The following is a 12,749-nucleotide window of genomic DNA, read 5'->3' on the forward strand; positions in this document are numbered from 1 at the left end:
GGAACTCTAGAAAATGTTGACCATAATAAGAATACTTCTAGACAGTATCCTTTAAAGGCAGAAAATCTGCATTGCTGGAACATCAAGTGATTCCATACTATTCACTCTGTCAGTGAAATATTTATGTGTTCATTATCACTAACTTACACACATGAGCCTGTAAAGCATTCAAAGCATTCTGCTCTTTTTGATTAGCTATTGCAGACCTTTACATAACATTGGCTTAGCATCCAGAATGAAACTGTTTATTTTAGATACTGTTAGAAAACAAGCCAAAACACTTTCATATCAATATTTTCGCTTAAACAACAGTGCATGTAGTCGTGCAGTGTTGGATTCAGGATTTATACCCATGTCAAATCTAGCTTTATGCTCATATCATTGCTTGCAATTAAAATGTAATCTGCATTAAAAAAAATAAGTGGGAGCTATAAAGAAACCATTTTAATTCTGTAAAACAAGACCCTAACATATACAGCTGCAAATGTGTATTATTTTATGGCTGATTTTACTGTCCTTACTTTGCCAGAATACAGAATTACTGTTTCCTGCATTCATTACTCTGGTTCATAACTCATCAGCTGGGGGTGTGACTAGTTAGTGTATGACAGGAGTTATATTGCATGTATCTGTCCTGTATCTTCTAACACAAAAAAAAAAAAAAGTTTTGAAAAGTCTTTTTTGTCTGCTGATACAGACTAAAGAGCAGCATAATTATATTAGCTTGTGATTCATCATCTCTTTTTAAGACACATTGTAAAATAAGTTTTAGATGAAAAATTGGACTAAACAGTGATACAAAGTTTAATTTCTACACTGTCTCATTGCTAGAAAAAATCTGGAGGTCCTTCCCAACCTTGGTAATCTGCATCCTGTAAGCTTCAATCAGAACTAGACCTTTCTGGAAGACTAGCAGATGATCCAGAATGACATTCTAGGGAAACGTCACTTTATTTCTAGAATAAATAGCCAGATAGATGGGCTGAATGACTCTCTGGAGAAGTTTATCTTTCCACTATTTTTAAAGCAACCTTGATATTTAAGGAAATTTTAGATGGGTAAGGTGAATTGCATCCAGTTGCCTAAAATTTAAATAGCCAATGTTAAGGTAGTTGTACCTGGATTTTGTGCTATGCAACAAAATTCTATTAAGCGGAAGAGTGCTTAAATGATTACAGATTCCTTTATGAAATATGGATTCCTGGAATACTCCTGCAACAACATATATTTTTAAGTATTACATGTAGGCATAAGAATGTAGTTTTATTTTGTATTGTTACCAAGGAAGCAAATAGAATGTTGTCTGAAACATAATCTTCGTGACTTCAGGACTTTCTGCAAAATCTAACTCTACACCTCTAAATGGAGTTGCTGTGAACGAATGGCAAAAGGCTTAGTGATACTTATAAACTCGTGTTCATATTTAGCAACTAAGGCCTACCTCTAAATGTTAAATTAATCAATTATGTATTTTCTTATATATCTGACACAGATTCTGTTATCAGGTGTATTTAAGTATAGTTGGATGAATTTCATCTATTTTGTGGAATCAGCTTTAGATTTGTGCCAGTTCTCAATAAGGTTAAACCTTCCTGTGTATACTAGTCAATCTTTCAAAGCAGGTGATGCAGTCTTGTGAATTTCTTTTGATAATTAATGATTCAAACATAATATACAATAACATTTTTATACTCCTGATTGGGACATTTTTATAACAAAACAGGGCAGAACCTATATTTTAAAAAGAATCCATCCTTTTTGGACCAGATATTTTGTTCCTCAACCAAAATACAATTAAAAAATAAAAAAAAAGTAAAGAAAAAGAAAAAGAAAAAAGAAGGCAAGCATCTGTGTTATTCTGCTGTCTTTGAACTCCATATAGAGTCTGGGTTTCTTCCAGCAGTTCTTTGCAAAGCTTTGAACATTTGTGAGATTTGAATTTACAAATTGTGAGAGTTCAGGCTTTTACCAAATTGCTGACAATTCTGATTCACTTCCCAAAGAGCTGCAGAAAATAAATGTGATTTTAGGGGCATGAAGAAGGAAGCTAATTAATCTGCATTCCACAGCCATCTTTATTTTTGAAAGAACTGTCATGCTTAATTGCTTTAATTTTACTTGATATATTATGCTGCAGGTTTTCCATAATCACATGTAGGATGTCATACATTGCAGATTGTTTCCAACTGAAGTATGTGGGGACAGAAATCTCATAGGACTAGCAATCAAATAGGAACTATCCACCTTGAGGTCAATGCTTTGAATAATACCTACATGAATAATCACCAAATGTTGTTTACATCTGGTGGCAGTTGGGGACTTGCTTGAATGTTCCATTCTAGTTCCTATTACAAAGAATTAGCTTGCCTTTTTTTTTTTTTAAAAAAAAAAAAAAAAACCAACTATAAATTCAGCTTTGAAACCACTGAACAAATAAAGTAACTGAATTTCTCTTTCCTCCTTGTTTATATATGCTGGAGTAAATCACTGCAAAGTCATATTACTGTAAGTGTTGAAACTGTAGAGCAAAGGGACAGATCTGTGTCTTCACAGGCTGTCAGTCAGACAACTTTCACCAGCAAAATTATGTGGGGAGCAACAGTACTCTTTACAGTTTTCATTATGTAGAAACTAACACTATTACTTTTTTTTCTCTTCTTCTTTTTCTCCTTTTTTTCCCCACAGGAATAAGCATATCTGTGGAGGTACTTTGATAAAGGAAGAGTGGGTTCTAACAGCAAGGCAGTGTTTCCCTTCTCGGTACAGTAGTCTGTAGCCTTCCAATATTTAAATATATCTATTTTAGAGAACTTACGAGCACAAGATTTCTTCAAATTAAATGCAGTATTTTGTCCCTCCTGTTTGGCTTTAGCACTGCTTTTCTGATGTAAAAGCCCTGTATGACCTCAGTATTTTCTGTTTTTAAAGTTATTAACCTAAAAGAGCTCTGGCTATTTTACATAGAAGTATAAATATGTTTTCCAAATGTAATGGTTAAACAACTGTCTCATGTTTCTGCTCAAGTGGACAAAATAAAACAGAAGACTTGGGTAAATCTCAAAAAGTTCAAAGGTTCATACTGACCAAAGATTTAAATGTTTGAATACTACCAGGAAACAAAAATTAGATTTCAGTCATAGTTAAAGATAATATTATGTATTGGCTTCAGACCAAACACTTACATCTGAGTATGTTGATTTTGGAATAGCAGTTGGCAACATAAACTCATTTCTAGTGTGGAGCATTAGTTAAGATCTTCTTGCATAATCATATCAAGCAGAGTTTTTTGAGGTATCTTGTTATACACTCAGGAAAATCCTAACCACCTTTCCCTGTTTTAGGTATAAAGATTTGAAAGACTACAAAGCCTGGCTTGGAATCCATAATATTAAAGGAAAGGGGGAGGAAAGGCATAGACAAGTTCGGAATATCTCCCAGTTGGTATATGGCCCCACAGGGTCAGATTTGGTCTTATTGAAACTTAGCAGGTTAGTAGCTATTATTACAATTCCAGGATTTTCAACTGATGAATAAGATTCTTCCTGCATAAGATCTGCAAATTCAGTTCTCTACTATCTCTGATACCGCAGATGATGTCTGCATGGAGCGAACTTCCTGTTGTAAGAAATGTTAGTTGATACATGCAGAAATACAGGTTCATCTGTCTTAGAAAACAATTGTGCCTATATTATTTTTTTCTGATAATCAAGTTTAGATTTGTTGGGAGGGTTTGTTTTTGTTTTTAAAAAAGAAACAACCCCCATTGACTAGTATATGGCCTTAACTTATAGAACAAGCACCAGATTCCAAGAGAGATTCTTGTGTGTATATATGGGCTTTCAAACTTTTTCTATATTAGTGGAACTATATATTTAAATGAAACAACATCATTTCTTACTTTTAAGATTAAAACCTAAGCTAAATAGCATCAAATGGTGGCAGCATTTCTAGAAATCTTCTGACAGTTAACAGCTGTAGCACAAAAAAATAGGTAGAAGAATCCATCTTATTCTTCAAAGATGGAAAAGAAAGGAAGGGTCATTTTTAAAATGCATTGTATAAGGTTAAGTAAAATCCATTATATCTATTATTTGTTTTCTGTTTTCAGACCTGCCATATTGACAAATTTTGTAGAAATAATCCGATTGCCTATTTCCGGATGTACCATTCCAGAGAAGACCAGTTGCAGTGTTTATGGATGGGGATACACTGGATGTAAGAAACTATTTTTAAAAACTAAATGAATACGTTGACAGCTTATTTCCTCTTGTCATTATAGGTGAGGCTGATGCTATTGCCTGATGCCACTGTTGTCCAACACTTTTTGTCATAAGATATAGTTTCATTGGTTTTATTTTGTAAAAATTTGAATGTATTATGTGAGATCATTTAATATAAAGTATTTTCTACCACTCCATCCATTTTTGCTGTTGTTTCAGTGCCAGCAAAAATAATTCAAACATTTCAAAGAATGAATTAGAGAAAAATACTGTTCTACATGGTAAACAAAACTGGCAGAATTGTTTCTCAGAGTTCAATCCCTTGTCTGAAAAATTCCAATTCATCTACTTCAGCAGTCTCTTTCTGTATCCTAAAGAAGGCTGCCCTTGGAAAAACTAATATAGAAGCATGTAATCAAAGACATAATTAACACGCACAAAGACAGCGAGCTAAGGCTACACAAGCAGCCCTTAGCTTGGCATTTCCTAACTTTTGAATACTTGACTTTGCAACCTTACTAATATTTATTAAACACAGTTTTTGTGTGAAGTAAATACGAATATGTGGGAGAACAGACATTTATTTAGTCTGCTAAATACTATATCTGGCTAATTACGTGTTTATTATAAAGTTAATAGCTGCCAGTTGACAATAATTACTCCAATAATTACTGTGCTCAAATGTCATTTTGCCACAAACCCTGAGTAAGCAGCAGCAATATACTCACTCTGTCCTGGAAGCAGAGTAGAAGCTAGACTGTAATTTTGAGGCTCTCTTCCTTGTGACCATTACTGCACATTTCTTTGTGGGTGGCAAGTAATCTGTACCAGCCCTCTCCCAAACGACTGCTTTTGAAGTTCTCAGCATGGGTATCAGCCATCCTCTGGGGAAAAAGGCTGTCTAGGGGGCAGAGAAGTCAGGATGGCGCATGGGGCAGCATCGTAGGAAAGCTTAGCTTAAGAGAACTGATAAGGAATTTTCAATGTTGCAGAGTTATGTAATACAGTAGATACATAGCATCTGTCATCCAAGGACTTTGTGCTATATTTTATGTATTACTTAGTATAATCCTTACAGCCTTTTAGTCAGGGAAGGAGGAAGGGCTACATCCCCTTTTCTGTTCAAGCAAGTAGAATAACAGTGCAGTGAAGGGCAAGCTTGGTGCTTTGTTTTTGTGGCTGTGTGGAGAATGAGCAGGTCCAGACCCTTTATTTATCTTTGCAGGTTGTGCTGACTTGTCTTTCGACATATAGACAAAAGCAAGCCCCACAGGGCTCCTGCTTCCTGATCTTCATACTGATGAATGGAGATTGCACAAAGCTGTGGCTCTGCCCTTGCAGGCACAAAGTCAGTCAGTGTAGTTGAGCCAGCACAGAATGGGGAAACCTCTGCTCTGCTACAGTATTTTTCAAGGTTCTGTTACCTGTTAACTTGTTTTTAAGGCAGGGAGCAAAATCCTGACCCCACTGGTGGGGGCTACAACATTCTCAGCCTCACTTTTTCTGATTTCTGATGGTAACTGTAGAGTAAACTGTGTTACCTAGCCCTTTCTTCTGATACAAAACACTCCATATATTCTCATAGAACTGAACAGACATGCACACCAAACAAATTTCTTGCAAACCTCATTTGTAGAAAATATAAGAAATCCAAATGACAAGTGCATGAAAACAATAAGGATGGACAAAAATATGAGTACTGATAAGAAAATACAATAATGGAAGTTATGTGAGTAAGATTATCCAGACTGCATCTTCATATATCGTTTTTTTCCCCAAAAAATGGAATAAAGTTTTAATTCTCTTTTTAATCCTAGTAATTAACTATGATGGCCTTCTCCGGGTAGCAAACCTGTTTATTTTGGGAAATGAGAAATGCAACCAGTATCTCAAAGGGAAGATCACTGTGAATGAGTCAGAAATCTGTGCTGTGGCTGAAACCATTGGTGCTGGGCCTTGTGAGGTAAATATCACACTTTGTAATACACTCTGAGGAGCCATCAGCCTGAATATTTCTGTCCCAGAAATAATCTACTAGAGATTTTTATAATTATTCTTTCTCCATTAAATTTGTACATAAAACATTATTTTAAGCTTTTGCATTGGAAAACAGTTTATGTTTGTAGTGATCTACTTTCTGCCAGATTGCAGGAAGAAGCTCCTTTACTTCAAGTTCACCATACTGTCACACCAGTAAAGGATTTACTTTAATGTAAAATATATTCATATGACTAAACACTTTGCTAGACTGAGACAAATTTTTGTATAGTAAGGGCTAAAGTAGACTGTGTGCTAGACACAGCAGTATAATTTGACTGAGTAGAAACCAGAGTGGAGCACAGGTAACTACTTACTTGTATACAAAATGCACAAAAAGTTGCTGCTCAAAAGCATTGATAGAATCATGAAAGAAGGAGAAAGATCCAGCACTGTACTAAGATTCAGAATTAGTCAGGAGGCTGGAACCCTTGCTCTTCCTAATCAAGCCTGAGCAACATACTGTTGAGGACAGGAGAACTACATAAGCTAAAGTATGGTTTGATACAGTTGTTTTGCTTCAGACTAGTTTTGATAATTAAGAAAAGACCTCACAGAAAAGTTGTAAATCATTTATTAGGGGAAGATGTCTTTTTTTGTGTGGGAAATCTGCCTGATGAGATGATGCATAGAAGGAGGGCAGTCATGAACATTATTATCCGTTTAATATCTGGACTAGAATAGATGATTGCCTAATACAGATGTTAACCAAGTAGTGAAATTTTCCCTACCCAAGGGTACTACAAAACCATGGGGAAAGGGGGTCTTTATCAGGCTGAGGCCTCTTCTATTTATTATTATTATTCCACAAGAATAATTTTGTTATTGCAAAGTATTTTCTTCAAAATCAAACATTTAATCATAAACAAGCTCTTTGACATGTCAGGGTTTACAAATGAAACATCTGCATGGAATTCCACTGAGGATCCTGCACTTTGTTTTCCTCTACAAGAAGAAATGGACTGAATTAATATTAGCAATCAGTCTTAATCACCACACAGCTTCCTGCTCCCTGAGTTCCCCTTTGAAGCTACTTTTCTTAGCAGAGAACAGACAGAGAAACAAAACCAGATTGACAGGTGAAACTCCAGTCCTGAAAATATTTTTGAACTGCTCTGATGGTATCGACATAGTTCATCGTTCATGTGTGAACTACTCTGCAATCACCCAGAAAAAAAATCCCAAACCAAATAAAGGTCAAACATTGCTTTTTCTCTGGTGATCTAGAAAAAATGCAATGCTAATTGTCAACTTTTATTTTTTGAAATAAAGTTTCACTGTGTGCTATGAACTTCTACTGTCTAGTTTTGCAGCTAGTTTGCTAGATTTAGTATATGTTTTGCCTGGGTGAAAACTACAGTATCTATATTCAAGTCCAAAATCTATGTGAATGTATCTAATTTATTGTTTCAATCTAATTTTAACTGGTTACATTTTAGTGCTAATTAAGACCGTGATCTGAGTTGGCCATACTCCAAATTTTCACTGAACAATTGTATTGATTCATAGAGGTCTTATTCACTCAGAATAGTGAAAAAGAGCATTTTAACAAGTGGTGTATCTAACTTATGTCTTCAAAATATTACCTTTTATTATGTTTGGAATTCCCTTCCTCCCCTCTGCCTATTGGTACACATAGATTCTATGTGTACCTAGGGCCTTGCAAGATGATTGACTGACAGAAAGATATTAACTTGGCTTTGCCAGTGGTCTTTGATAAAAAGACTCTTATCATAAAAAGATTTTTGTCAGTTAACTGTTCATTGAGCTACGTCATCCCCAAAAGAATCCCATCAGTACAAGATAAGGTGAGAGCTGTGTCTTGATGCATTTTGAGAAGTGTTATTCTTTGTGTTTATTTTCCCCTAGCGAGATTATGGTGGTCCATTGGTTTGTGAACAAAACAAGCTGAAGATAGTAGTTGGTGTCATTGTTCCTGGCCGCGGATGTGCTATTAAAAATCGTCCTGGGATTTTTGTTCGGGTTTCATATTACTCCAGATGGATACATAAGATTATGATGACCTACAGAAAACCCTGAAAAACTCAACAACTTCCATTCAGAGAAAGATTTTGGACAGCATGGAACTAACGTGTAATGTAAAGATCAACATTTTTTTAAGTACTTGATAGTCAAGTTTGTTGAGCTTCTTTTAATATTTATGGGAGGTTTTGGTGTTTTTTGTCTATCAGTGTTGTTTCATAAATGTTAGAGTGACTTACAGTATATGCAAGTAAGGTGACATATCTCCTGAAGATACTTGAACGTGTAAACAGTTTTGCAAAGATATTATTACTAGATGTTAAATGTTTTTGTAGAAATAGATCATATTACCTCTTTTATGCTGCTTTTCGGATTATCTTAGGAGGAGAAACAAATTATAGTTTTATTTAACACATCTTATTCTTTCTATGAGCCATATATTTCTCTTCAGTTATGACAAAAGACCTGAGAGATACATGCATCTGTCAAGGACAGCATATATGAACGTATTTCTCTTCCACCTGTATAAGAGGTCAAAGATTTCAATATTTCATTAAAAAAAACTCTTTTGAAGTGAATCTTGTAATTCTCAATGGACTTTGACAAGCTTGTCATAAACAGAGTTCTCATAGAAGTCAACATAACTTCCTTTTACAGAGTGCTTACAGACTCTAGTTCTCCACTTGGTTCCTTCAGTGTGTACGTTGCCCCCTAAAAGACATCTCAAAACCACTTTTGAATAAGGGAAAAGACATAGACGTGGATTGACTGGCAAATATTCGATTATTTGTTTAAAGTTAGTGCCAGAAATAACTGTGAATTTACAATGTTGAAGAGAGTATTTCATAAAGTTTGAACAATTTATCCTGATTAGCTACTGGCAGACTTCGATCATTAAAAGAAATTTCAATTTAACATGTCTAAATCTTTCTCAAGAAACAAATGTTAAAAATTCAGTTTATTCTAGCTCTTTAATGAAAGTAACTCTTTATTTACAGCAGCAAAAATGATTAATGACTACGTCACCTGACAGCGAGACTTAATACTGGGGAAAGTAAATTGTACATTAATAGTCATTCAGAGACTGAAGATCTTAATAAAACCTTACATAGATATGGACAAAATTATATCCTTTGTACAATTCCTTTCAGGGTAATAAAATTATTGCAGAGCTTGAGATCTTGGAAAACATCACCAATAGATTAGTACCTTATATTTCCTGCCTCTATCTAGAACCATCATTTTCTTTTATGTTGATGGGGAAAAGGATCAAATAATCAGCACCTACAAAAAGCACTTGTTCTCCTTTAGGCGTTTATTTGTATGTAAGTATTATACAAATACGTTCTTAGTGGTAGCACCAATTACCCTGTAATTTCTGGAAAATTGACACAGCATATATCCAATTGCTAGTTTTACTACTGTACATGTAATTGCATAAGTAACTGCACTGTTACTTTATTTGTGATTATGTAACTGTAAATGTTTCCAGCAACAAATCATAGGGTATGTGTGTCATATCTAACTGCATAGCCACCTAGCTGGCATCAGGATGGAGACAAGGACATTTCATTCGGAAGACACAGGGTTGAATTCTGCCCTGGCAAAAGGTAACCACATCAGGGGACCTGTCTTTGGAGGCAGCTCTCATGTTGACTTACCAAACTGTTTTCTTCAGCAGTGCACTTTGACTCCAGTGGGACTCAAATATGCTTACATCTCCTGGTGAACTGGGATGAATTTCAGCCCATGCTTGAATGGCTTGGCTTGCTGAGATTTGTGTCAAGTATCCAACAGGTTCTTCTGGCACATAGGAAGAAGTGTTTCAGCAAGCAGAGCTTCTGAAATTCCTCCTGATGTAAATAGTCTCTTTGGACAAGACACGACTTCTCTGTACAGCATATCTGAGGTTGTGGATGCTACACAGATAGTTTGTCATCATGTATTCTGGCTGCCTCTGAAGGCTTTATGCTCCTATGGGGCTCTCTTACTTACCAGATCAAAAGAGGGCAGAAGTTAGCCTGTTGTATTTACAGTTTATTGTTGCCATGTATGTAAAGAGTGTATTCTTACTAAGTGTATAGTGACTATATCTTCTTGAAAGGATTAACTTTTAAAAAACTCCAAGTGAGTTTTGATTTCAGTCACAAATAGAATGTGGATAAAATATATAACTCCATGTTCACTCTTTGTATTCTAAGAATTGTTATGTGCTCATTGTATTATATTTGCAGGCATTTTGTTATGTCTATCTAAAAAAAAAAGAATCCTAAAATATTTTAGTTATAAGCTTCTGCTGTGCAGAAGGCTGTAATTTTTATATATATATACACACATATATATATAGATGATAAAAATACTGTTTTTTGTTAGACAACATGTAAGGATTTTTACCTGTTTGTTCTGGGCAGCACCTCAGTAACACAGATTCTGCAGAGTTGAAGCTCCAGAACTTAACATGCTTGTATGCACTTGCTTATCAGGTGCTCTTGCTCTCCCTATCACAGTATGGAGGGCATGTGAGACTCTGAAGAGCAAGGGAAGAATGATGATATGTAGTAATGTATTTGTACTTCATTTATTCCTGTGAATATTTCTTGTTGGTACCAATGGTACCGTACCAGGCAACTGTTATATCTACAGGATTCTCTTAAGAAAGGGCACTGTGTATATATTTTTAATCTGTTCTAACATTTTTCTCTCTGTGATAACAAAGGAAACTGAACTAGTGGCCATCTAAATTGCTAGAAAGCCTCTTACTAACTTCAGTGGTAGCTGGACTTTAATTTGTAGGTGTGATTTTGTTCATATTAGAATTATAGGGTACAGAACTTAAAATTTTAAGTAAGGATATTGTTAAAGTCAATTGAATTTCATCTTCATTCTTGTTGTAACTAACCCTTGGTTTCTGAAAAACGTGACAACTGGATATGCAACTTGAGAAGTAGAACATGAGAGCTGATTTGTGTTACTGAAGTTAGTTGGACTTAATTACTGATTTTCTTTGGACATTGGAACTGGCTGATGATTCTTCCTTTCATTAATGAAAACATTTTTCCCTTTAAAAAAGGGATTTTCCCCATCTCTTTTTTTCTGTCATAAACCTTGTGACCCTCAGAGAAACGATAGCTTTCATTGGGTTTGTACTGGTCTAGATTTTTGCTACTGCTGCTGAAATCTTCTTCTGTAGCTTAAAATTAAAATTCACTGAGGCATTCTGCAAACCGTTGCTGCAGGTAGCGCCAATGTACTTGACAGAGCTACTCACTTGAAGCAGAGCTTTTCAGAAAAAAGTCCAAATATGTCTCTGAGGGTCAAAATCTACTCAGGCAAAATGTCCCTTAAAATCACTGAATGTGATTGTCAAAAGAGAAGGGACTGAAAGTTGCTCAGTGCTTTTCGCTGTGGCCACGCTGTGAACTGCATCCTTGTACACTGAAAAGCAGACAGATTTTTAACCCCACAGCAGCTGCAACAGTAAGTGCGCCTTTATAGCCGTATTTCTGGAAGGCTGATTGTAAAGCAGTTGACCCCCATGGAACCTGTTATAAAATTTATTAGATTGGTTCTTCAGCCTTGTTTTCTTGTCAACTATTTTCTTCCTCCCTCACGTATGCTGGTATATTATTGTTTTATAAATATTGGGACTGCTGGCAGGAACTAACATGGCTTTTCACCCTAAAATTTTAGTGTTCCTTTTAAAACATACTCTTGGGCATTTTTATAGGGTGTTTCCTTGCATGGGATCTTACTTCAGGGAGCAACCCGTGGACTTCAGTGTATGATAAGAGTATTTTTTCATATTTAAATAGGAAAAATAATGCTCCCATTAAATACAACTGACTGAATGCCTAGGGAAAGGGAACACTGTGGTTATAACCTGTATTAGGAATCTTATGTAATTAACAGCATCTTCATTAGTTAATAAAGTTGGTATTTTTGTAACCTTGTTTACTCTTATTATTGTTAATAAAGTATTTTATAAGAAACAACAGCTTAGTTAGCATTATGTTTCTTACTCAAATAAGAAGTTTTGGAACCTCATTGCTAGACAAAGACTTAGAAAAATCCCTCATTGCAATTCGAATTGCAGTGAAGGATTTTAGTGTACAGAGTAAGGGGGATTGGTAATTCAAAGATCTTCACGTGTCCAACAACAAAATTACACATAAAATGAAAGATACAGCCAAATCCGTGTTGTGAACCTGATGAGTCTCCCCAGGAGCTTTCTACTGGAATTCTATATGGAGAATGGCCTAAGCATATTAGGGAGACAGTATATTTGCAGGGGAAAGGATGTGCTTAACCTAAATGTGAGTATTTGTCGTTCCTTACAATTGCAGTATGAGAGACTTGGAGTTTTAAGTACTCCTTTTAAAATACGTCACACTTCAGGAAGGGCTCCTCTCACTGTGTTATTTAATACTACTGGTGGTAGATAACATAACATAAAGGAGACCAATAATTTGCACAAACCTAGTCGCTGCTGCACTTAATATCAAAGCACAG

The 12,749-nt window shown here is 35.4% G+C and overlaps 1 protein-coding gene across 5 annotated transcripts in view; it reads left to right on the forward strand.

Annotated features, from left to right (window-relative positions):
- Positions 1–12,232, forward strand: part of HGF (hepatocyte growth factor) — a 57,289-nt gene extending 45,057 nt beyond the window's left edge. For 4 of the 5 annotated variants that reach the window (XM_069876449.1, XM_069876544.1, XM_069876624.1 and 1 more), the window contains 5 exons: positions 2,686–2,760; positions 3,342–3,488; positions 4,109–4,215; positions 6,038–6,183; positions 8,127–12,232. In XM_069876449.1, coding sequence (XP_069732550.1) covers positions 2,686–2,760; positions 3,342–3,488; positions 4,109–4,215; positions 6,038–6,183; positions 8,127–8,297 — 646 coding nt within the window. In that variant the 3' untranslated portion in view covers positions 8,298–12,232. Of the gene's footprint in view, positions 1–2,685; positions 2,761–3,341; positions 3,489–4,108; positions 4,280–6,037; positions 6,184–8,126 lie in introns of those variants that run through there. The other variant, XM_069876775.1, reaches the window with a different exon arrangement.
- Positions 12,233–12,749: the final 517 nt, after the last annotated feature.

This window comes from Phaenicophaeus curvirostris, chromosome 1, assembly GCF_032191515.1.
Source record: "Phaenicophaeus curvirostris isolate KB17595 chromosome 1, BPBGC_Pcur_1.0, whole genome shotgun sequence".
Taxonomy (NCBI): Eukaryota; Metazoa; Chordata; class Aves; order Cuculiformes; family Cuculidae; genus Phaenicophaeus; species Phaenicophaeus curvirostris.